The following is a 27227-nucleotide window of genomic DNA, read 5'->3' as shown; positions in this document are numbered from 1 at the left end:
GAATATCAGACCACCTTACCTGTGTCCTGAGAAACCTATATTTAGGTCAAGAAGCAACAGTTAGAATCGGAAATGGTTCTTATATTCAATAATTTTATTTTTTAGATTCTACATATGATGTATAGTATTTGCCTTTCTTACTTATTTCACTTAGACCATCCATGGTGTTGCAAATGGCAAATTTTCATTCTTTTTTATGGCTGAGTAGTATTTCTCTGTGTGTGCATATAAAAACATCTTTGTCCACTCATCTGTTGATGGACACTTGGACACTTACAGGCTTCCGTATCTATTGTAAATAATGCTGCTCTGACACTGGGGGGCCTGTACCTTAATGAGTGTTCTCATTTTCTCTGGATATATGCCCAGGCATAAAACTACTGGGTCACATGGTAGTTCTATTTCTAGTTTTTTGAGGACTCTCCATTCCATTTTCCATATTGACTGTACCAATTCACATTCCCACCAACAGTATACTAGGGTTCCCTTTTCTCCACATCCTTGCCAACATTTCTTTGTAGACTTTTTGATGATAGCCATTCTGACTGATGTCAGATGGTATCTCAAGTAGTTTTGATTTCTTTTCCCTGGTAATTAGTGATGTTGAGCATGTTTTCATGTGTCTGTTGGCTATTTACATACCTTCTTTGGAAAAATGTCTGTTCAGGTCATCTGCCTATCTTTTAACCTGGTTGTTTTTTTGATGTTGAGGTGTATGAGTTATTTATATATTTTGGATATTAACCCCTTATCAGTCATATCATTTGCAAATACTTTCTCCTATTCTGTATACTATCTTTTTGTTTTGTTGTTGGTTTGTTTTGTTGCACAAAAGTTTTTAAGTTTAATTGGGTTTCAGTTTTGCTTTCGCTTTCTTTGTTTTAGGAGACCCCCAAAAAAAAAAAACACTGCTGTAATTTATGTCAAAGAGTATTCCACCTATGTTTTCTTCCAGGGTTATTGATTTTATATTTAAATTAATCTCTAATACCCATACTTTTTCTCCCCCGACACACAGAATGAGGAGACTTTGTTTAGTAATAAAACTAGTAGAATTCAGAGTAGGAGTCAAACTTTTAAATGAAATCCAATGGGCACTCCTGATTTTTAGTATCCTAATTAGACATTAGAAATTGAAGTTAAAATTCCTTTTAACACTTTAAGTTTCAGTTTCCTCCCTGAAACGCCACTGAGAACAAGCAAATGATAAGCTAAGGTGACTGGGAAGTGTTTGTCTGGTAAGCCCAATACAACAGGCATTGACAAAGAATTACAGAAGACATATGAGCTTAAAAGTGAGAAAGGATAGGGAATTGCCTGGTGGTCCAGCAGTTAGGACTTTGCACTTTCACTCATGGGGCCCAGGTTTAAACCCTATTCAGGGAATTAAGATTCCTGAAAGCTGTGCAGTGCAGCCAATAAATAAATAAAACACATACACCTAAAAAAAAGAACATGAAAAAGGCTAGAAAGTAAAAGCTGACTTCCTACATGAGTAGCATGCATTCGGTCTACGTCATTTTTGGTCAAAGTCCTTATACATTCTGGGCTTTCAGAAAAAGCCAAAGAATCATACTTCAAGGAGCATAAAAATATATTTCAAGTCAGTAACTTTAATTATAAAATGTTAGCTGAAGAAGAAAATCCTATAAATGAACTTTTAAATTGTTTAAAATTCCTTTCTACTTAAAAAGGCACCACGACACATTTATAGAACTGTACAGAGAAATATGCCCAGCATAATCTGAATTTCCTGATTCTAATGTTTGATAAAACTCAGTATATATTTAACAATTTGTTTTTCAAAAAACAAAAATTTATAAGAAAAAATACATTTTATCTTCCCAAATATTAGTGGTATAAAATGATATTTGGTTTTCACCGGTCAGAAGCATAACTGCCTTTAACTAAAACAAAATAAAGAAGAATATAGATGATACAGATTGGTTAAATTAAAACATATTACAGTATATATATATATATATGTGTGTGTGTGTATACATGTGGGAAAAATGTTATATAATCTGTAAGATGAAGTGAAACATGTATACCCTAATTATATGACAAAGCCTTCCCAGGGTTGCTCAGCAGTAAAGAATCTGCTTGCAATGCAGGAGACAGGTTTGAATCCTGGATTAGGAAGATCCCCTGGAAAAGGAAATGGCAACCTACTCCAGTATTCTTGCCTGGGAAATCCCATGGACAAGAGGAGCCTGGAGGGCTACAGCCCATGGAGTCGCAAGAGTCGGACACAACTTAGCAACTAAATAATCATCATGTAACAAAGGGTGAGGAACTTAAACTTCTAGATCACATAACACCTCATCAAAACATTTTTTTATCCACAGAATAATCCCTTGAAGGTAGTTATTAGATGAAACAGCAAAAGCTTTTATCCAAGGTTTTAGCCCTTTTTATTGACTTTTTCTTTATGATCCTGTCTCAAAAAACAAACAGTATATATTCTGTGTATTTGTAAACATCAGACTTTCAAGCCATTATACTATAGTCCTTAGAAACACTTCATTTCTTCAGGTCTTCCTGCACACCTGAGTTGGTGGAGGCTTCAGCTTGGAGCTCTTCTGCTTCCCCCTTTAAAGCAAACTCGGCAGGCGCTGGTTGTTCCTGAAGGCTGGATTTCAGGGCATGAGCTGCATAGTTAAGGCTAGTGTTTTCACTCCAATGCCAGTAACCTGAGAAGGGGTTGTAGAGCATTCCCACCACAGTTTGAACTGACAGACCATCTAAAAAATATATATCAAACAGAGTATATTTAACAAATATTTACCTTCTACATGCCAAGAGTTTCATACAACTCTCCATATTAAAAAAAAAGGGGGGATTTCTAACTCAACAGACACAAATATTTTGTAACCATTACAGCTCATTCTTTACTGCAACAGAACATGATATTTGGAATTGGGTAAGTGCTCGATAAATGTTGGCTGTTATTAGAAAATACTTGCCAACAAGTGACTATTCCAATCAAGCACCTTTAAAATATTTTTTCAGCTCCATTTCCAACAATGTTAACTTGCAGAAATTACTACATTTCATTGAACAGATAATAGTAAAATCAAGTTTATTGATATACTGTTATATGAACAAAAAGCATGAAACACACATGAGTCTAAATACTCCAGAGGAATACTAAATGCCAAATAAATGAACAGACCAATGTTGTTACTTGACAGGAATTCAACAGATAAATCAAGTCCTCAGGAGGTGTACAGTAGGGCTAGGAATTACAGGGAGCACAAAAATGGATTCACAGTCTTGTCTTCAAGGAGCTTATAGCCAGAAAGATATTACAGATACCAAAATAACCATGCTACAAGGCATGTTGTAACTGGTATGAAACACTACATAAAAAGGGACAAGTTCAAAATATAACTGACATGGCAAAGAGTTGGATGCGACTGAGTGACTGACGCGCGCACGCCTGCACGCACACACAGGAAGGAATCAGGACAGATAATATGTAAGGTAAGCTGATTCAAGAATGACCTCAACAGGACAAACTGAGGATATGGAAATAAAAGACATTTGTACCTAATCCTTAAACAAGAGAGAGCTAAATAGCCAAAAAGGATTCATTGATCATCTATGATTTGCTTGACCCTGGGTTAGGTGCCACAGGTGAGAGAGAAGAGGTATGTAATACCTAATCCTAACTTTAAGGAATTATGATCTAGTTGAGGAGAGATAACCAACATCCAAAGAAGAGTGGCCTAGTTCATTCAGTACTAGGTTCTGTGATTAATAATCATTGGCACATTAAAAGGCTTCCCTGGGAGCTCAGCTGGTAAAGAATCCACCTGCCATGCAGGAGACCTCGATTTGATTCATGGGTCAGAAAGATCCCCTGGAGACGGTAATGGCTATGCACTCCAGTATTCTGGCCTGGAGAATTCCATGGACTGTATAGTCCATGGGGTTACAGAGAGTTGGACACAACTGAGTGACTTTCACTTTCAAAAGTACAGTTAGGCCTTGAAAATTGGAAATATTTTTAATACTTACTTGATTCCAGAATGCTCTCTAGCTTTTCAGGTGAAACAAACTTCTCCCAGGTATGAGTACCTTTTGGTACAATACCTGCAATTTGCTCTGAAAAAACAATTCCCAAGGCATAGGACAGCTGGGTTTTGTTGATTGTAGTAATGAACAAAGAACCATCAGGCTAAAAACAATATGAACAGAAGTAAAATTTTATATGTCAGGAGTATCAGCTATATAAAAGCTTGGCTTCCCTCACCCTCCTCCTCCCTTCCAAATAATTTAAGTGCAGTTAAGATACACAAGTGTAAATAAAATATAATTTACCAAAATAATATTTATTTTCCTCTTGGGAAATTCGTTGTTATAGGCAGTCCTCTATAGATGCACTTACTGAGTTTATGCAACAGTGCTTACAACTAAGTCCTAAAATCATATGTTACTATGACTTATGTTTATATTAAATACACTCTTTTGTACATACCAAGCACTTTATAATAAAAGTACAGAAATGAGATGAGGCTGCTCGTCCTTGTTACATGTCCACACTGATGCTTTAACGTGTCAACACTGCCTTCTCTTGGGGGGAAGCCAAGCGTGCCTGAACTGTTTGGCACAGCACACAGCCCCACAGCTTGCGCAGGCCAGCAAGGCTGGTGAGTGTTCTCTGACAAAAGCATTAATGATTAAGGTATGAAAAGTGTTTGGGCTTCCCAAGTGGCTCAGTGGTAAAGAATCCACCTGCCAAACAGGAGAAGAGTTCAATCTCTGGTCCAGAAGATCCCCTGGAGAAGGAAATGGGAACCATCTCCAGGATTCTTGGCTGGGAAATCCCAGGGACAGAGGAGCCTGGCAGGCTATAGTTCATACTTAGCACGCACACGTGCATATTTACTCCCACAAATGGCAAAAACATTAATGGCTCTTTTAAACATTCTAATTAGCATCTGATGGAGATAAAATGCCCCTCCAAGATAATATTAAGATTATATACATATATATATGAAAATATCTCAAATACCACTCCAAACCAAAAATAAAAATGATGAGAAAAGGCCCTGAAATATTGGGATGTACCCTTAAAACTAAAATATCAGACACTATTTCATGACACATTGTAACACTTCTCTGTAAAACTTTAGTATTCTAAAATATCATTCAAAATCACTTATATGTCAATTATATCTCAATAGAGCTAAGGGAAAAATCAATTATAAATATCTAATCTGTGTTTCTGGAGAAGGAGATGGCACCCCACTCCAGAAATCCCATGGACGGAGGAGCCTGGTGGGCTACAGTCCATGGGGTCGTTGAGTCGGACACAACTGAGCGACTTCACTTTCACTTTTCCCTTTCATGCATTGGAGAAGGAAATGGCAACCCACTCCAGTGTTCTTGCCTGGAGAATCCCAGGGACGGCAATCCCAGGGACAGGTGGGCTGCCGTCTATGGGGTCGCACAGAGTTGGACATGACTGAAGTGACTTAGCAGTAGCAATCTGTGTTTCATAAAATCTTATTCTAAGGAAACAGTGGTGAGTATTGGTTATTTATTTTTTTTAAAAAATAAACTAATTTAAAAATTAGTTTGAAATTCCACATTGCCAGTATTCCTAGTATATGTGAAAGACTCTCCATCCATACATACTGACTGAGACACTACACAAAAAGAAATAATTCAGGAATTTTGCTTGGAAAATAGGACCTATGCCTAATAAGGCTCATTTAAGAGGGAACACCATCAAGAAACAACACACACTGAAGGAGACTATGGATACATGGTAACTAAATGCAACACAGAATCCTGGATTGGACCCTGCAACAGAAAAACGACATTAGTGCAAACATGAATGAAATTGAACAGGGTCTGTAGTGTAGTTAATAGTATAACATCAATATTAATTTTGTAGCTTTGAAAAATATACCATGGGCTATATTCAGGGCTAGGACTGTGGTGAGGCAAGTGAGACGCCTAGAGCACAAAACCCAAGGGGGTGCTCCCTCTCCGGGGTGTCAAATGCAGGATTGGCACTGACTAGTGAGTGCTGCCCCGGACATCATGCCCTGGGTACCACACTTGCTCTTACCAATTCCTACCCTTACTATGTAGGATGCTAACAGTAGGACACATGGGAATAGGAACCCCGTGTACTGTCTTTGCAACATCTATAAATGTAAAATTATTTTAAAAGGAAAAGTATATTTTAAAAGCTCTGTTTAGAGAAGGGGGCAGCAGAGGATGACACAGTAGATAGTATCACCAACTCAATGGACATGAATTTGAACAAAATCATGGATACAGTGGAGGACAGAGAAGCCTGGCGTGCTGCCTTCCATGGGGTCACTACAGTCAGACACAACTTAGAGACTGAACAACAATAGCAACAAATTTAGATAAAGGCTAAGCATTTAATCCTTTGAGCTCTTGAACTTAGGGGGTTACCTCTTGAATATATAAACAACAGAACTGGAACCACCTTCAGAGGACTAAGTCTGTGGCAAGTTACATAAGCAAAATAATGTAATGGAAAGAACCAGACTTGAAATAAAAAGATGTAGCCTTATGTCCCACGTAAGTGCCTAGTGACTTTGACTTAAAGACCATGTGACCTTTGACATCTCTCGAATTCTGATCTTCTCCAGGTCAAAGGAGTTCAGAATGCCTGCCTTACACTCTTCACCTGGTTGTAGGTAAGATCAAATGAGATTATTTGTATCAAGTGCTTCCCTGGTGGCTCAGATGGTAAAGAATCTGCCTGCAATGCAATTGACTGAGGTTCCATCCCTGGGTCAGGAAAATCCCCTGGAGAAATGAGAGGCTACCCACTCTAGTATTCCTGCCTAGAGAATTCCATGGACAGAGGAGCTTGGCAGGGTATAGTCCATGACAGAGAGTCAGAGACAACTGAGCGACTAACACTTTCACTTTTCTTTCCTTCTTTTAAAGCTGGTAACTATTACACATGTCATGTATATAGAGTGACTTAACAAATGCTGGCTAACCAGTTTATGCTAATTATGTTTTTTATTTTAAAGTATTAATCCAAATTAGTTTCTTAGTAATTGTCATTCAATGCCTATTAGGTATTTAATCCAAATTATACCAAGGGAAAAATACCACTGTAAATCTATTGTTTGTATTACAGTGTTCAATACCATGAGTTTTCAGGATCCCTGGACATCAAGATACTGAATCTGGAAAACCCCAGGACTCAGGGCAAGCTGAGAGGCAGAAATAATCTCTAGTAGAGATGTTGTCCCCAAATTCTGTCTTCCTGGCTTCAAGTATTATAAAACATTTATTGCTATGGATACATACATATACTCAAAAGAAAAAACAAACAAGTAAACTCTGCAAGTCTTACCTTTAACACTTGAAAGCAGCACTGTATAAATGTTTCTAGATCAATCACATGTTCTACAACTTCAGAAGCTACGACAGCATCAAACGTTTCTACAGTGTCTTTCACAATCTCCTCCAGGGAACACGTTCTGTATTCTATCCTCTTATCCAGGACTGGGTCGAATGATTTATGGTGCTGTGCTGTTTTAATGTTCTCATCCACAGGATCGATTCCAATGACTGAAGCCCCAAGCCGCCCTAGAGGCTAATGGCATAAAAAACCGTTACCCTCAGGAAGAAAAGAGAACATGTTAGCAATAAAAACCTTCTCAAAAAGGAGACAAGATTAAGCATGAGGGGAATTATTGGAGATCGTTTATGGGTATGTGGAAGTTCAATATACCATTTTCTCTAGTTTATATGTTTGATAATTTCCATAATAAAAAGCTTAAAAGTGAGAACAATAATCTCAACAACAAAAAACTTATTAAGAACTACTTACGAATAGTAGGAAATTTTTGTCTACATTCTCTAGATACATTTATAGGCATATAGTACAACATTAAAATATTTACGAAGTGCAATAAATGAAACATGTCATTGTAAAAAGAGCAAAATTTTGTAGTATTCAAATTCTCTAAGGAACATTTTCTCTCCATAGTTTCTCCTGTGACTGACTAGAAACGACTCTTCACAGCCAATTCTTCTTTCAACCTCTTTCAACCATGGACATTTGATCACGTCCATGACATGCCTAAGTTTTTAAACACAGCCTTAATTTTGACCAAAACACTGCACAGCATTTATTTTATAACTCCTTAGTTAACAAATTAAAAGTGAAAATCAAATTATTTTAACTTGGAGACGTAAGATCTGTAATAATACACTGAAAAAGCCATAGAACACATACAGTAAAAGTGTACTCACTTACCATTTGATACACCTCATATTCTTGATTCTAAGGGATGTATTTTCACGTATTTTACATTTCCTGAAATTTTATAATTGATGTCAAAAGAAACCAGCCCACTGCCATATGAAGAACACATGTTCTATGCATATGGAAACTTAGTTATGCATCAAAGGTCTCTGTTAACCTCACTGTCAACTTGCCTGTTATGACCTTGACAGTAAGACACACCCCTAGATCCTCACTGATATTTGACTCCTACCTACACTGTTACTTAAAATATCTTTCAAAGGTCTGCTTACCATGCAGCATTGAAACAAAAAGTTATTGTGCTAATAGAAGATTACAAAATTTACTCTAAGCTAATCGAAAAAGCAAGAGCGTTCCAGAGAAACATCTATTTCTGTTTTATTGACTATGCCAAAGCCTTTGACTGTGTGGATCACAATAAACTGTGGAAAATTCTGAAAGAGATGGGAATTCCAGACCACCTGACCTGCCTCTTGAGAAATTTGTATGCAGGTCAGGAAGCAACAGTTAGAAGTGGACATGGAACAACAGACTGGTTCCAAACAGGAAAAGGAGTATGTCAAGGCTGTGTATAGTCACCCTGCTTATTTAACTTCTATGCAGAGTACATTATGAGAAACGCCAGGCTGGAAGAAGCACAAGCTGGAATCAAGATTGCCGGGAGAAATATCAATAACCTCAGATATGCAGATGACACCACCATTATGGCAGACAGTGAAGAGGAACTAAAAAGCCTCTTGATGAGGGTGAAAGAGGAGAGTGAAAAAGTTGGCTTGAAACTCAACATTCAGAAAACGAAGATCATGGCATCTGGTCCCATCACTTCATGGGAAATAGATGGGGAAACAGTGTCAGACTTTATTTTTTTGGGCTCCAAAATCACTGCAGATGGTGACTGCAGCCAGGAAATTAAGACACTTACTCCTTGGAAGAAAAGTTATGACCAACCTAGACAGCGTATTGAAAAGCAGAGACATTACTTTGCCAACAAAGGTCCGTCTAGTCAAGGCTATGGTTTTTCCAGTGGTCATGTATGGATGTGAGAGTTGGACTATGAAGAAAGCTTAGCGCCGAAGAATTGATGCTTTTGAACTGTGGTGTTGGAGAAGACTCTTGAGGGTCCCTTGGACTGCAAGGAGATCCAACCAGTCTATTCTGAAGGAGATCAGCCCTGGGATTTCTTTGGAAGGAATGATGCTAAAGCTGAAATTCCAGTACTTTGGCCACCTCATGTGAAGAGTTGACTTATTGGAAAAGACTCTGACGCTGGGAGGGATTGGGGGCAGGAGGAGAAGGGGACGACAGAGGATGAGATGGCTGGATGGCATCAATGACTCAATGGACATGAGTTTGAGTGAACTCCGGGAGTTGGTGATGGACAGGGAGGCCTGGTGTGCTGCGATTCATGGGGTCGCAAAGAATCAGACACGACTGAGCGACTGAACTGAACTGAACTGAAAGCAAATATTGTTCACAGGGAGAATAAGTATTCTTCCAAGAACTCTAGAGCACCTAAAAAGGGGAGAGCCCCCAAAGCCTGCAAGACTCAAACATTTTGATACTGAAGCAAGTGCAAAAGGACAGCTTATCAGTACATTTAAACCAGTGGCAACTGACTAATATCCTGGGAGGAAAGAGACAACAAAATTTTCAAAACTATTTGAATGACCAGTGCTTTTTTTCTTTCTTTATAAATTGAAGTATAGTTGATTTACAATATTATATTAATTTCAGGTATATAATCATACAGTGATTCAATAGTTTTATAGAGTACACTCCATTTAAGGTTATTATAAAATAGTAGCTATATTTTCCTGTGCTATATAATATATCCTTGTTGTTTATTTGCTTTATATCCACTAGTTTGTACCTCTTAATCCTCTTATACCTATCTCGCCCCTCCCCACCTCCTTTTTCTCACTGGCAACTACTAGTTCTCTATATCTGTGAATCTGTTTCTGTCTTGTTATATGCATTTGTTTATTTTTAAGACTCCACATACAGTATTTGTCTCTGACTTATTTTACTAAGTGTAATAGCCTCTAGGTCCATCCATGTTGTTGTAAATGGCAAAATTTTCATTCTTTTTTATGGCTGAATAATACTACAGTGTGTGTGTGTATGTGTGTTGTGTATCACACCTTCTTTATCCATTCATCTGTTGATGGGTACTTAGGTTGCTTCCGTATCTTGGCTCTTGTAAACAATGTTGCTCTGAACACTGGTCTGTCTGTATCCTTTCTAATTAGTTTTCCATTTCTTCAGATGTATGCCCAGGAGGAGAGCTGCTCAGTCATTTGGCAGTTCTATTTTTAGTGTTTTGAGGAACTTCCCCACTGTTTCCTGTATTGGTCGCATCAATTTACATTCCCACCAGCAGTGTCCTAGGGTTTCCCTTTTTCCATATCCTCACCAACATCTGTTATTTGTAGACTTTTTAATGATAGCCATTCACACTGGTTTGAGGTGATATGTCAATGTGGTCTTGATTTGCATTTCTCTGAAGATTAGGGATGTTGAGCATCTTCTCATGTGCCTGTTGGCCATCTGAATGTCTTCTTTGGGAAAATGTCTATCAGGTCTTCTGCTAGTTTTTCAGTCAAGTTGTTTATTTGTTGATGTTGAGGTGTATGAGCTTTAATGTATTTTGGTTCAGTTCAGTTCAGTCGCTCAGTTGTGTCCAACTCTCTGCGACCCCATGAACTGCAGCATGCCAGGCTCCTTGTCCATCACCAACTCCTGGAGTCCACCCAAACCCATGTCCATTGAGTCGGTGATGCCATGAAACCATCTCATCCTCTGTCATCCCTTTCTCCTCCTGCCCTCAATCTTTCCCAGCATCAGGGTCTTTTCAAATGAGTCAGCTCTTCGCATCAGGTGGCCAAAGTATTGGAGTTTCAGCTTCAACATCAGTCCCTCCAATGAACACCCAGGACTGATCTCCTTTAGGATGGACTGGCTGGATCTCCTTGCAGTCCAAGGGACCCTCAAGAGTCTTCTCCAACACCACAGTTCAAAAGCATCAATTCTTCAGTGCTCAGCTTTCTTTATAGTCCAACTATCACATCCATACATGACCACTGGAAAAACCATAGCCTTGACTAGACAGACCGTTGTTGGCACAGTAATGTCTCTGCTCTTTAATATGCTGTCTAGGTTGGTCATAACTTTCTTTCCAAGGAACAAGCGTCTTTTAATTTCATGGCTGTAATCACCATCTGCAGTGATTTTGGAGCCCAGAAAAAAAAAGTCAGCCACTGTTTCCCCAACTATTTGCCATGAAGTGATGGGACCAGATACTAAACCCATATCAATCATATCATTTGCAAATACTTTCTCCCATTTAGTAGGTTATCTTTTTGCCTTGATGATAGTTTCCCTTGTTGTAAAAAAACTTTTAAGTTTAATTAGGTCCCATTTATTTATTTTCATCAGTGCTTCATTTTTGTGTAAAAAAAAAATTCCTCACTACACTTTTCTGAAATATTTATATACTTTTAAGGAAGTAAAAAGCATGTATTACTTTTATAATCATAAAAATATTAAAAACATTATACTTTTCCATTTTTAAAAAATGAACAGTATTATTTCTTAAAAGGATAAAAGAGGGGCTTTCCTGGTGGCTAAGTGGGAAAGAATCTACCTGCCAATGCAAGAGACATGGGTTCAATCCCTGATCTGGGAAAATCCCACATGGCCTGGAACGACTAAGCCTGAGGGCCGTAACCTGTGCTCTAGAGCCAGGGAGTTGCAGCTACGGAGCCCCCATGCCACAACTACTGAGGCCCGCATGCCCTAGAGCCCGTGCTCTGCAACAAGAGAAGCCACCACAGGGAGAAGCCTGCACAGCACTAGAGAGTAGCCCCTGCTCACCACGACTAGAGAAAAACCCATGCAGCAGTGAAGACCCAGTGCAGCCAAAAATGAATAAATAAAGTAAGTGGGAAAAAAAAAGGATAAAAGAGGCATAAACCCACATCTCAATTTTTTTCCCAGATAAAAATGGCAAGAAAGCCGTAAATCACTTACTTCTGTTAACAATCCACCACCACAACCAACATCAAGAATCTTCATCCCAGACAAAGGTTTTCCTGGCTGGTGAGTAGCAACTGTTCTTAAAAGATTGTCTCTTTAAAAAAATTCAAAATACATAAAAAAAGATTATTAATTTTATCAATAAAGTCTTAAAAGTGTATAATTTTCAAAGAAATATTAAACTGTTTTTAATCTATTTAAGACTATTGATTTGGGGGGTAAAAAATCTTTTATTTTCAGCATAAAATGATATTATGCTTAATTTATAAAACATTTTTAGTAATCAAAAGCAGGAGGTTTAGAGTAAAGCTCTTGAAATAATCTAGTAATAATTATGACTCACTTATTACTTTAGTAATAATCTAAAGAAAACCTTTTAAAACAATCTCATTTAGATTAACCTAATTTTATTCACTTGAGATATCATGTCACCTGAGACATTTATTAGCTACACTGTTAGTATTTGCTAGATTCATTTCATATTAGCAACAAATAGGCTATTTTTACAGGGCTGAGAAGCAGCAGATTGGAGATAGGTATTTTCAGAATTTGTCTATATTCCCTTCTAAATTGAGTCTCCTTTAATCTTCTAAGTTAGTGGTGTTTTTATGATCACATAAACAGGCATCCAAATCAAGTAAACTTAATTCTAAGATAATCATAATAATACTTTCCCATATACACAAATGTAAGCACACACATATATACACCCATACACACACACAGATACATATAGCCAAAATATCATAAACTCAACTTTTAAGTTGGACTACTAATTACACTTGGAATTCTAATTATACTTATAGTTGGAATTCTAATTATACTTGTATTAAAATAAATATTTTATGTAATAAGGACATCTTAGGATATCTTTTATTGCTATTCAAATTAGTTGATTTCTAAGAAAAACCTACATAGTGGTTAAGGAGATAACTCCGGAATGTTAGAAAAGAAAGGACCCGTTTCAAATGAAGTCCAATCTATTCTTCACACATTGGACAAAATGACTTCTTTACATCATAATTCAAATCATACTGCTCCCTTTCAATGGTTTTAATTATGATTAGAACAAAATATACACTTCTAACCATAATTTGGACTGCCCTGGATGGTCTTATTTAGTGTGATGTCTTCACTAAGAGAGTCACAGTGGTTGGAATAGAGTGGTTCTCAAGCTAAGTGTGCATCAGAATCATCTGGAAAGTTTCCTAAAACACAGACTGCTGCTGCTGCTAAGCCACCTCAGTCATGTCCGACTCTGTGCGACCCCACAGACAGCAGCCCACCAGGCTGCCCCGTCCCTAGGATTCTCTAGGCAAGAATACTGGAGTGGGTTGCCATTTCCTTTTCCAATGCATGAAAATGAAAAGTCAAAGTGAAGTCGCTCAGTTGTGTCCTACTCTTAGCGACCCCATGGACTGCAGCCCACCAGGCTCCTCCGTCCATGGGATTTTCCAGGCAAGAGTACTGGAGTGGGGTGCCATTGCCTTCTCCAAAAACACAGACTGCTGACCCCCAAAGCAGTAGGTCCCTCATGAGACCTGAGAATTTTGTATTTCTAACAAAATCACAGGTGATACTGATGTTGCTAGTCCAGGGCTAATCTTGAGAACCACTGATTGAGCTTAACAGAATGACATTTCTGCTTTTCTCTGCCTTAGTGTTCCTGGATCCGCTAATTCAGTGGTAGCAAAAACACGCCAGTAGTTTCCTTCTTGCTGCACTAATATCAACCAGCAAAACCAGTCAGGAAGTTCCTTAAGGGCAGTCTGATCTGATATTCTGGGTCGATCACAGAGCTTTGCCCTATCGGCTACTGAAAAATGTTTAATGAATGAATAAAGACATGGACAGAAGAACGAATAAGCAATTTTGTGATAGGTGGGTTCTGATGAACCCTTGCCCTAGCAAACTCTAAGTTCCTGAAATACATGAACTATGTTTTGAATGATGAATACCTCAGCAGCTCTTATACTCTTACAGAGTCTAGACCCCAAGCTCTGTACAAGGTTAAGTTCTCAAAAAATCTGTTGAATTGAACTTTCTAAGTAGCATTCCTTTTATCAAACTTCCTAAATGTCAAAGATGCTATAAAATGACCTTGATGCCATAGGATCATAATTCCTTTTCATATGGATTTAATTCTAATTAATTTGATAATAACCAAAAATACTTCTAGTTAATTTATGAAAGTAGTCTAGAATTTAAGTGGTGTTATAAAAAAAATTAATAGTTTTGAATAATGGACACTGAAGAGAATCCTCCTAATTTCCAAAGCAAACGTAAAATGCAATGTTCTTTGAACCTAGGCATAAACCAAGAGAAAAATGAACTTGAAAGAAAATGAATTATTGAAAAGAGCTGTATTTTAAAAGGCCTAGAATTTCTGGGTTGTTACCTAATGAACGGCACCCTCAGGTCATTCATAGAATGAAGAGGTGCATATACTCCTTGCTCGTCCCACCACCTGTGAGCCAGGGCCAGGAAGGTCTTCACCTCATTCCTGTCTACAGTGGTCCGTGAAGTACTGTACGGTCTTGTCCAAGGGAGCCTAAGAGGTCATTAAGAAGAGCCAGGCAAAAATTACCATTTAAAAAGATGCAGCATGGGATATATTAAGTAGAAAGATACTCTAATTTATAATTTATTAGATTCTAAACACATATATTGTTCATTTTCTGATATTTCAAAACAAGTTTTCTTATAATTACAGCGCATATATATATATATAAAACAAATTAATTTGCTTTCAAAGTAAGTTACAACAAAAATGAAACTTTATAAAACTTGGACTTTTGGGTCACATAATAGTAGCAGCTGTAGTAGTGGAGTAGTAGTAGTAACTATTTACTGATCACAGTTTCTGAAACATAGTGGGTGCTCAGGAAACATCTGTCAAATAAATAATCTGAAGGGGAAGGGCTAGAAGAATATACAGTTCACCTAAATTTTTTTAAATCAAATGGGATCAAATAGGGACTAAATAGGGATCACACAGACACTACACCAGGTCCCATATCAAAGCACATGATAGAAAAATCCCCCAGAGGTTCTTGGGTAACAGAATAGGTTGTTAGGTTAGCATTGGTAATGACATTTAAATTTGTACTTTGTTTTTCTTAGCTACACAGAGTACATTCTATACTGATTACTCACTATCCTTTTAAGAATTAAATGTCACTTTTCTTTAACATTATCTTATGAATATTACCCTCTTTTTCATGCTTCATGCAAAGCCTGGGTAGTGAAGGATTAACTTACAATAGAGAATAGCAGGTGGTTGCTCAGTTGATCAAGAATGATTTTACAGACATCCAATCTCAAAGGAACTCATTCATTTATGAGAAGTAGAAGCATGCATTTGGAAAACAGAGCTCATATCTTAACTCTAAGCAATATTTTTCACAAGGTTAGAAACTGGTTTATAATATGTGAATACATGAAGATATTACTTTGATTCAATCTTACTATCTAGAATGTATACTTAACCACTATATATTTATGTTGCACCCAAAACATTTATGATTTAAGCACTGTTATTTGTGTCTTGTCATAAGGATATTACGAGGAAGTAAAAGTAGTTCTCCAAGTAATATAGTCTTAAATTAAAAATGAAAGCTATCACTGAATATGGATGAAAAGTGAGCACTGGATTTATACTATATCCAAATTTTCTGCGGGTTTGAAATTTTTCAAATTTAAAATTTGTTGGAAAAATAAGAATATTTAAATAAACAAAAGCTACCTTAAGGCCTTTCCTGGTGGCTCAGATGGTAAAGAATCCACCTGCAACGCGGGAGACCTGGGTTCGATCCCTGGGTTGGGAAGATCCCTTGGAGAAGGATGTGACAACCCACTCCAGTATTCTTGCCTGGAGAATCCCACGGACGGAGGAGCCTGGTGGGCTAAGTCCATAGGGTTGCAAAGGGTTGGACACCTCTGAGTGACTAAGCATCTTAATCAACCTTAATCAAACCACATGAGCTATACTGATAGTTTATTAAACACAATCAATACAAAACAATTATTATACATAATTGTGTAAATATTTGCCACAGTAATGAATAAACTTACCTATAACTTTTCATCCAATTCAGGCAGGCAAAAGTTATGCTATAGGATTTGAACCACATGATTCTGTTTTCACTGAAAACCCATGGTTTGATTTGTAGAATCCAACTGAGCTGATTCTTTGGATAAACTGAAAAAAGAAAACTATATGTCATTGTACAGTGTGAATCCCTGATATGTGTGTAACTGAAGAAACTATTTTATATGGCAATCTTGTATTACAATTGACAAACAAAAGGGGTTTTTTCTTAATTTTGTATTTTATTCTAAATTATATAAAAAAAAAAAAATGCAGTCTGCTATCTAACTCTAATCAGACATTCCTGAAATTATAATTAGCAAAAATAAGTAATGCCTGTGTTAAAGTTTTTCATGCATTTGCTTTTATATCCACATAATGCTGTAAAAAATTATTAAAAATTACATTCAAATTAAAACTACATTACCTTTTAAGCTAGAGTAATATTAATTTTGAGATTATTTATCAAAACTAGTTCAAATTATCTCACTTTCATGTTAGCTACATGAAATTGATTTATACATATGCTCAATACTCTTTACAGAGGAAAAAAATGTGCACATATATATAATGTATACATATGTATATATAGTCGCTCAGTCATGTCCAACTCTTTGCAACCCCGTGGATTGTGGCCCACCAGGCTCCTCAGTCCATGGGATTCTCCAGGCAAGAATACTGGAGTGGTTTGCCATTTCCTTCTCCAGGGGATCTTCCTGACCCAGGGATCGAACCCAGGTCTCCTGCATTGCAGGCAGACTCTTTAACCTCTGAGCCACCAGGGAAGCCCCAATATTAATTTTGAGATTATTTATCAAAACTAATTCAAATTCTCTCACTTTCACATTAGCTACATGAAATTGATTTATACATATGCTCAATACTCTTTACAGAGGAAAAAAATGTGCATATACATATATAATGTATACATATTATATATATAATATATACATAATGTATAATGTATATATATATATCTGAAAATAAATAGTTATCCAGTTTACAAGTTCCAATTTACACAAGAGCCTACTTCATGAATTACTCTGCAGCAAAACATTCAGTTGTTCAATAAACATTTAAACAAAATAGACCTTAGAGCAAAGAAAACTACTAGGACATTACAAATTTAACAAAAAAAGTCAATGGTTTCTACACATTAACAATGAACAACTGGAAAGCACAATTCAAAATGTCCTTTCATTTAAAATCAGTCCAAAAAAGAATACTTCCATTGCTGTATAAATCCAGCAAAACATGTTCAGAGGTCTGTAACCAAAGATAACCTAATAAATGATGAAACATACAATGTTCATGGAGTGGAAGATTCAACATAAATCCTCCCCAAATTCATCTATATGTTCAACACAATTTCTATCATAATTCCAACAGTCTTTTTTTGGTAGTTATAAACAAGCTGATTCTAAAATTTATATAAAAAGGCAAAAGAGACAGAATAACTAAAACAATATTGGAAAAGGTGAATAAAATTGCAAGAATCAAATACCTAATTTTAGGACTTATCATAGAGCTACAGTAACCAAGGAAGTGAGGTACTGGAGGAGACACAGACTCAAATATCAGTGCAAGAAAAGAATGTCCAAAGACAGACCCACCCCCCCAAAAAAGTTTACCCAACTGATTTTTTTACAACAGTGCAAAAGCAGTTTAAAGGAGGAATAATGGTCTTTTCAATAAATGATGTTGAAACAATTAGATGTCCTCAACAAAAAATAAAATTTTGACCTAAATCTCACATCTTACACAAACCTGAACTCAAAATGATATAAATGCAAAATTATAAAACTTTTAAGATCTTCATGACTTAGAGTTACACACAGAGTTCTCATATCTCACACCAAAATCACAATCCATAAAAGAAAATATTGATTAAATTGGATTTAAGCAAAATTCAAAACTTATGCTCTGCAAAACACCTTGTTAAGAAAAAGAAAAGTCAAGTCAACAGAATGGGAGAAAATATTTGCAAAACATAAATCTCATAAAGAACTGGTATCTGGAATATATACTCTAAACTCAACAGTAAACAGTAAAATGCAACAAAAACAACAAACAAAAATCTCCCACAGAAAAAACAAAACACAATAAGCAATACAGTTAAAAAATGGGTGTGGGTATTATAAAATGGGTATAAAAAGACATTTCATTAAAGAGGATCAGTCAGTTAGTTCAGTAGCTCAGTCATGTCCAACTCTTTGTGACTCCATGGACTGCAGCACACCAGGCCTCCCTGTACATCACCAACTCCCAGAGTTTACTCAAACTCATGTCCATTGAGTCCGTGATGCCATCCAACCATCTCATCCTGTGTCGTCCCCTTCTCCTCCTGCCCTCAGTCTTTCCCAGCATCAGGGTCTTTTCAAATGAGTCAGCTCTCCGCATCAGGTGGTCAAAGTATTGGAGTTTCAGCTTTAACATCAGTCCCTCCAATGAACACCCAGGACTGATCTCCTTTAGGATGGACTGGCTGGATCTCCTTGCAGTCCAAGGGACTCTCAAGAGTCTTCTCCAACACCACAGTTCAAAAGCATCAATTCTTCTGTGCTTAGAAGAGGATATACAGATGCAAATAAGCACATAAAGAGATATTAAGTATCAATAGCCATTAGAAGAATACAAATGAAAGCCACTACATACCTCTCAAATTGGCTAAAATTTAACCATCCTTGATATGACCAGGTGTGGACAAAGATATGAAAAACTGGATCTCTTATATATTGCTAGTAGGAATGTAAAATGGTACAGACACCATGAAAAGGAGTTTAGCAGTTTTCAATAAAGTTAAACATATTTATCTTGCAGCTTAGCAATTGCATTCCTGCGCATTTATCCCAGAGAAGTAAAAATTTAATCCACACAAAAACCTGTACATCAATTTTCATAGCAACTTAATCCATGCTGCTGCTGCTGCTAAGTCACTTCAGTCGTGTCCGACTCTGTGCGACCCCAGAGACGGCAGCCCACCCGTCCCTGTGATTCTCCAGGCAAGAACACTGGAGTGAGTTGCCATTTCCTTCTCCAATGCATGGAAGTGAAAAGTGAAAGTGAAGTCGAGCAGTCGTGTCCGACTCTTAGCGACCCCATGGACTGCAGCCTACCAGGCTCCTCCGTCCATGAGATTTTCCAGGCAGGAGTACTGGAGTGGGGTGCCATTGCCTTCTCCAAACTTAATCCATAACAGCCCCAAACTGGAAACAATCAAAATATCATATAGTAGGTGAATGGTTAAACAAACTGTGGCATATTCATATCATGAAATACTACTAAGAAATCAAGAGGAGTTAACTATAGATATATGCAGAAAGTTGGATGGATTTCAAGGGTATTTATGCTGAGTACAGAACAATTTTTTCCAAATGCATATATTGTATGATTCCATTCATATAAAACTCTTGAAATGGCTAAATTATAATGGAAATAATATAATGTAACAGAAAACAGATCAAGGTTTAAGGCTGCTGGTAGGATCTGACTATAATGTAGCAGTACCAGGACTTTTGTTGTGATTATGGGACAGTTCCATATCCTGATTGTGGTGATTATTACACAAATCTCTATTCGTAGTGACACAAACACACACAGACCCAAGGAGCACATGTTAAGGTGGTGAAATCCAAATAAGGACTGTAGTTTAGTTAATGGTATCATACCAATGTCAATTTCCTGGCTCTGACAACGTATTGTATTGGCCAAAAAGTTCATTTGGATTTTTCCATACAATGTAGTAGAAGTCCTAACAAACTTTTTTTGCCAGCCCAATAATATGGTTGTGTAAGATGTTATCACTGAGGAAATGGGTGAAGGGCATATGGAAATTCTCTGTATTATTTTTGTAACTTCTTATGAGTCTAATTATTTCAAAATAAAATTTAATTAAAAAGCTACAAAATGACTCTCCTACTCCTGACTATATATCTATCCAATTTTCCTCTCCAGAGGCAACCAATGTTACTAGATTTGCTTGTAAGCATCCAGATATTCTATACATAGTTTATCTTTGTATATCAACTTCTCTCCTTTTATACAAAATACTGTAGCACAGTATACTCATTCTTCTGTACCTTGCTCTTTTCAGGTACTGATGTATCTTGAAGATTTTTTATACAATAGCGTATAAGAACTTCCTTTTTTTAGAGTTACACAGTAATCCACTGTATGGCTATATTTCATCATGTATTTAAGCAGTGCTCTACTAATGGATGTTTGTTTAGGCTATTTCTAATTTTGTGCTACTCCAAAAACATAAGATTGAATTACACAGGTAACTTCATACATTTTTGAGACTACCTGCATATAAAACCCCAAGAATTGTTGTGTCAACTGGCATGTGTATTTATAAATTTGTAATTTCCTTCACAGATGTTGAACCAATGCAATTGCATGGGTAATATGAGATACTAGGGATGGTTTTCCCACACTGATTATATGTTGATAGCCACCTATGCAATGTATTATCAAACTTTTTTATCTCTGCTAATCCAATAGGTGAAAATGGTATCTCATTTTATCATGAGTGAAGTTAAGTGTCTTTTTTTTAAGTTTAATGGTGCTACAGGCAAAGGGTTAGTCACTTAGTTGTGCTGGCTCTATAGCTTGCCATGTTCCTCTGTCCATAGCATTCTCCAGGTAAGAATACTGGTGTGGGTTGCCATTCCCTTCTCCAGGAGATCTCCCCGACGCAGGGATTGAACCTGGGTCTTCTACATTGCAGGTAGATTCTTTACCATCTGAGCCACCAGGGAAGCCCCCAGTAGTGCTACAGGCTGAATAGCCCCTCCAAATACATATGTTGAAATCCTGACCCCCAAGGTGATGGTATTAGGTGGTGGTCTTTGGGCAGGATTAGGTCTTAAGGATGGAACTTTCATGACTAGATTTAGTGCCCTTATATAAAAAGACTGCAAAGAGTAAAAAGGATCTACCTATGAACCAGGGGTGTGAGCACTCACCAGACACCAAACTTTGGACTCTGCCGTCCCCAGGGCTGTGAAAAATAATATTGTTGTTTATAAGTCGCCTAGTTTGTGGTATTTTGTTGTAGTAGTGGAACTAAGACAAACGGTTATTTATATTTCATGTCTTGCCTTTTCATAGTCTCGAACATTCTTCTCCTGAGATTTTTATGTTTTTCAAATTTTGTCTTATAGGACTTTACAGTCTGGCCCAAATTAACTTCAATGTTCTCAAAAAAAAAGTTTGTGTTTCTAGGCTTTTGCTCATGTTATTCTCTCTTCCATCATTGCTAGCTGTATTACTTTTTAAGACCCAGGTCAACTATCAACTCCTTTATTTCTTTAGGTAGGTAAATGAGCTATTAGAGAATTAAGTGGAACTTTCCTGATGGTCCAGAGGTTAAGACTTTGCCTTCCAATGTAGGGGGCGTGGGTTCAATCCCTGGTTGGGGAAGGAATGCCAAAAAACCAAAATGTTAAAAAAAAAAAAAAAAAGCAGCAGCAACATTGTAACAAATTCAATAAAGACTTTAAAAGTGGTCCACATCACAAAAATATTTTTAAAAAAGAAGAGAATTATGTAAACTGTGATACATAGATAAGAATTTCCAGTTGACCCTTGAACAACTTGGGGGTTATGGGTGCCAAGGCATGCACGCAGTCAAAAACCCAGGTATAACTTTGTTGACAGCCTTCTGTATCTGCCATCCTACATGCCTGAATTTAACCAACCTCAGACAGTGTGGTAACTGGAGTACATATTTATTGGAAAAAAAAATCTGCATTTAAGAAAACTGGTGCAATTCAAACTTGTATTGTTCAAGGGTCAACTGTATAAGGTATTATCATGAAACTGAGCCTCAAAGACTTTAATGTAGTCCTTGCTCTCTAGCCAGTGATGACCCCTATCTCCCTCTCACCCCATCTCATTTCTAGATAATTAGGCCTTCAGTCATCAGTATGGCCAGAATTCTTAACAGCCTTAAAAATCGCTTAGCCATAACTGAGAGAAACTAATCAAGTTTGTATTAACAGATGCTAACAATTCCTTCTTTTAAAAAAAAAGTTATTTGGCTGTGCTGAGTCTTAATCATGGCATGAGTAATCTTTAGTTGCAGCCTGCAGGATCTAGTTCCTTGACCAGGGATCAAACCCAGGCCCCCTGCACTAGGAGCTTGGAGTCTTGGCCATTGGACCACCAGGGAAGTCCCATATCAATTCCTTCTTTATCTTGAAACTGTGACATTCTGGTATTTGAAATTTCAAAGGAATAGGGAAATTTTTATTTTATTTATTCAAAAAGTCATTTATCAGCACTTCTCGGGTACTTAGCTAACAGTGCAGAAGCCCTTTACCTGCCAATGCTGTAGTTCCAGCATTCGTCACTGTCTAGATTACTCTTAGGCCTCCCTGAGCCTCCACTCCACTTTCTACACAGATGCCAAGTGTTATTTCTTAAAAACAAGTCTGATTATGTTATTCCTTTAGTAATTTCCCACTTCTTCAAGATAAAGTCAATCCCAGGAGGTGTGTGTGGTCTTTCATGTACTTGTCATGACCTACAATGTCTCCTGTCTTATCCCTGGCCATTCTCTGCCCTCACTTGTAGCCCTTTATCCACACCATACTTCTCAAGCAACACCTTGCAGTTTCTGAGAAACCTCCTCACAGATAGTCAAGCTGGTCTTCTGGCCACTCCAACTCCTACAACTGGACAACTTTAAGACAGCTTCTTAAATACCTCGTTTAAGAAGTTTCCCTGACCCCAAATATCTATTTCTTTTATGTCCAATCCCCAAAATTGGAAATGTTTACACTGTATGTTTTCTAAATTTCTGATTATAAAAGACATACTTACTGAAAAATTACAAAAAGTATATAAAGAATGATAAAATCATAGATTACCAACTCTACTTCACATAATCACTGCTAAAATTTTAATATATCTCTATTCTTGCTGTATATCTCCAAGTTCATAATACAAGCTGATTTGTAGTTGTTTTTTTTTTACTGTTTTTAAAATTGACATGTAGTTAATTTACCATATTGTCTTCGTTTCAGGTGTACAGACAGTGACTCAGATGTATGTATATATACACACATATGAACATATACACATTCTTTTACAGATTCTTTTCCATTATAGGTTATTACAAGATACTGAATATAGTTCTCTGTGGTATATAGTAGGTTCCTATTGTTTTTCTATTTTTTATATATATATAAAACATATATTAGTGTGTATATGTTAATTCCAAACTCATTACTGATTCCCTCCTACCCCACTCCTGCTATCCCTTTTGGTAACTGTAAGTTTGTTTTCTATGTCTGTGAGTCTATTTCTGTATTGTAAATAAGTTTCATTTATATAATTTTTCAGATTCCACATATAAATAGTATCATGTGATGTTTGTCTTTCTCTGTCTGACTTACTTCACTGTTTGACAACCTCTAGGTCCATCTATGTTTCTGCAAATGGCATTATTTTTTTAAAGGCTGAATAACACTGCATTGTGTATATATACCACATCTTTTTCTGTTCATCTGTCAAAGGACACTTAGTCTGTTTCCACATCTTAGCTATTCAAACAGTGCTGCTATGAAAAATAGGGTGCATGTTTCTTTTCAGATCAAGTTTTTCTCCATATAAATGCCCAGAAGTGGAATTGCAGGGTCCTTGTTGCTCTTTGAACACAACAGACATGCCTCCACCTCAGGGTCTTTACAACTGCTGCTGTCGCATATCTTTTCCAGGTTATCAACACACCTCACTCCTTCATCTCGTCCACGTTCAAGTACATCATTTCATCCCTGATCATCCTGCTGACACTGAAACCCCTCAACCCATATGCAAGATCATATGGAACAACAGACTGGTTCCAAATAGGAAAAGGAGTACGTCAAGGCTGTATATTGTCACCCTGTTTATTTAACTTATATGCAGAGTACATCATGAGAAACGCTGGGCTGGAATAAGCACAAGCTGGAATCAAGATTGCTGGGAGAAATATTAATAACCTCAGATATGCAGATGACACCACCCTTAGGGCAGAAAGTGAAGAACTAAAGAGCCTCTTGATGAAAGTGAAAGAGGAGAGTGAAAAAGTTGGCTTAAAGCTCAACATTCAGAAAACTAAGATCATGGCATCCAGTCCCATCACTTCATGGCAGATAGATGAGGAAACAGTGGAAACAGTGGCTGATCTTATTTTTTAGGGTCCCAAAATCACTGCAGATAGTGACTGCAGCCATGAAATTAAAAGACGCTTACTCCTTGGAAGGAAAGTTATGACCAACCTAGACAGCATAGTAAAAAGCAGAGACATTACTTTGCCAACAAAGGTCTGTCTAGTCAAGGTTATGGTTTTTCCAGTGGTCATGTATGGATGTGATAGTTGGACTATAAAAAAAGCTGAGCACTGAAGAATTGTTGCTTTTGAACTGTGGTGTTGTTTAGAGTCCCTTGGACTGCAAGATCCAACCAGTCCATCCTAAAGAAAATCAGTCCTGAATATTGATTGGAAGGACTGATGCTGAAGCTGAAACTCCAACACTTTGTCCACCTGATGTGAAGAGCTGATTCACTGGAAAAGACCCTGATGCTGGGAAAGATGGAGGGCAGGAGGAGAAGGGGACGACAGAGGATGAGATGGTTGGATGGCATCACCAACTCAATGGACATGAGTTTGGGTGAACTCCAGGAGTTGGTGATGGACAGGGAGGCGGGGTGTGCTGTGGTTCATGGGGTCGGGAAGAGTCGCACACAACTGAGCGATAGAACTGAACTGAATAATTAGCAATACTGAGCTTTTCATATGGTGGGTCACCCAAATGTCTTCCTCAGAGAAACATCTATTTAGGTCTTCACCTTTTTAACACTACATTTAATCATTTACCACGTGGCTTCACTTTGATTTAAACTATGATTTTTATTGAGGCAGCATTACTTTTCACTGTATTGACAGTAACACCTTTTTTTTTTTTTTTTTTTAAACTGCTTGGGTCACAGCTTGTGGAATTTCAGTCCTCTACCAGGGATTGAACCCTGTCCACGGCAGTGAAACACTGGGATCCTAATCACTAGGCCACCAGAGAACTCCCACAACTTCTCAATTCTGCTGGAGGCCTTTAAGTTTCCCAGTTTTTGTTCTTTATAACCTGATCTTAGCTCCAACTAACATTTTATTAAAATGACCTTTAGCTATCACTTCTTTAAAATTCAGTGCCTCGCATAGGCTATTTGTTAAATAAGGATGAACTTAACCTTCTGGTTAATACTGGGAGTTAAATAATCAAACTGTCTTCTACAAGCATCAGGTTCAGTGAGTTATTTTTTTATCTTATTTTCGCAGTTTGTTGAATTAACCTATTCATCAAAAAACAGAATAGCTGCCTTATACTCTGGGAAAAAAGGGGGAGGGGCAAGATATGTGCAAATAAAACACAAATACAAGACGATCAATAACTATAACACAGTTGGCGTCCTTTCCCGCTGAGGCAAAAGAAAAAAAGCAAAAGACCCTGCGACTCCAGCAACACAGTTGTCGCCGGCTACTAGGGAAGGAGCTCAATGAAAATAAGACAAAGGTCACTGAATATACGGCGGCAGACCGCGTGGCCTTCGCTCGCCTCCGCCAGGACCACTAGTCTTCAGCTACTTTTCCCAGCCTCTGGGAAAGGGAGGGTAAGAGCCTAGGCCGGGCGTTCAACACACAAGAAGGACTACCACCGAAGACACAGATTTTTGGCGCAACCCGTGCGGAACCCAGCGGGCCGTCCTCTACCGCGTCTGCGCAGAACAATCTGTCCGCTCCAAGGGCTTCGTGAGCGCGACACACACACAAACATACACACACTCACCCGCCGACGTAGTTAAGCGAGAAGAGTCAACCTGTGTGCTCTGGAATCCCGATCGAAGTCCTCCTAAAAATCGACTCCCGGAGGAGCTTAGCTTGCTTCCTCCCCACATCACGACAGAACGGATCCGCCTCTCTTCCGGTCCCTCCCACAAAAGATCCTCAACAGAAAGGTTCCGAGAGGCATCTTAGTCATGGTCACTGTGGTGGATATTATAGATGTGTGGCTGTAATTAGTGTTCACGTTCAATGTCAAACTAGGCTTTCAGTTAGACTATAGAACGCTTGCATTCTCATGTTTCACTATGCCTAATCCTATATGACCTCTCAAAGCAGCCATCAGACCACCTTCAAGCAGCCACTTAGAGCTGCATGAGCTAGCTTTTATTCCTGTATAGCTCTAATTATTTCATACTTAACAGATGTCTCCCAAGGACATTTATACTCCTATCTAGAAGACACTGACCCTAAGAGAATCACAAAAGGTCCGAAGCATTTCTTTCTTAAAGGGGAATATTGTTCCCCCTTTCAAGGCACTCAAATGTCAGAGGGCCCGAAATCTAAATTGAAAATTTTATTTTCCGTGAGTGACCTGATAATATTCCAGACAGGGCACACAGTATGTAGCAGGGAACGGTTAAGTCACTCAGGCTAGGCAACTTCACTTAAGAATTAGAACAGGCAATCATTTACATTTTACTTCTGTGTAACAGCCTTTCCTCGGAGGAGGCAATGGCACCCCACTCCAGTACTCTTGCCTGGAAAATCCCATGGATGGAGGAGCCTGGTGGGCTGCAGTCCATGGGGTCGCTAAGAGTCGGACACGACTGAGCGACTTCACTTTCACTTTTCACTTTCATGCATTGGAAAAGGAAATGGCAACCCACTCCAGTGTTCTTGCCTGGAGAATCCCAGGGACGGGGGACCCTGGTGGGCTGCCGTCTATGGGGTCGCAGAGAGTCGGACACGACTGAAGCGACTTAGCAGCAGCAGCA

At 37.9% G+C, this 27227-nt stretch overlaps 1 protein-coding gene across 1 annotated transcript; it reads right to left on the bottom strand.

The window, feature by feature from the left end:
• Window positions 1-1593: 1593 nt before the first annotated feature.
• COQ3 (coenzyme Q3, methyltransferase) lies at window positions 1594-26668 on the bottom strand. The gene is made up of 7 exons (XM_005902604.3): window positions 26237-26668; window positions 16391-16517; window positions 14715-14867; window positions 12311-12410; window positions 7364-7606; window positions 4024-4183; window positions 1594-2744 (listed from the first exon to the last, which is right to left on the bottom strand). Exons 1-7 carry the CDS (start codon window positions 26343-26345, stop codon window positions 2524-2526), a joined length of 1113 nt encoding a protein of 370 aa, XP_005902666.1. The 5' UTR covers window positions 26346-26668; the 3' UTR covers window positions 1594-2523.
• Between the last annotated feature and the right edge of the window lie 559 nt (window positions 26669-27227).

This window comes from Bos mutus, chromosome 9 (genome assembly GCF_027580195.1).
Source record: "Bos mutus isolate GX-2022 chromosome 9, NWIPB_WYAK_1.1, whole genome shotgun sequence".
Lineage (NCBI taxonomy): Eukaryota > Metazoa > Chordata > Mammalia > Artiodactyla > Bovidae > Bos > Bos mutus.
Note: the sequence above shows the minus strand (reverse complement) of the source record. Positions and strands in the feature narration are given on the sequence as shown.

What these genes read in the sequence shown, in the direction of transcription:
- COQ3 (XM_005902604.3), bottom strand. Translation starts at nt 26,345, where the DNA reads ATGTGGGGAGGAAGCAAGCTAAGCTCCTCCGGGAGTCGATTTTTAGGA. An exon ending in TCGCTTAACTACGTCGGCGG is followed by an intron (nt 16,518 to 26,236) that starts GTGAGTGTGTGT and finishes TTCTTTTTTCAG; the next exon opens with TTTATCCAAAGAATCAGCTC. An exon ending in AATTGGATGAAAAGTTATAG is followed by an intron (nt 14,868 to 16,390) that starts GTAAGTTTATTC and finishes ATGACCTCTTAG; the next exon opens with GCTCCCTTGGACAAGACCGT.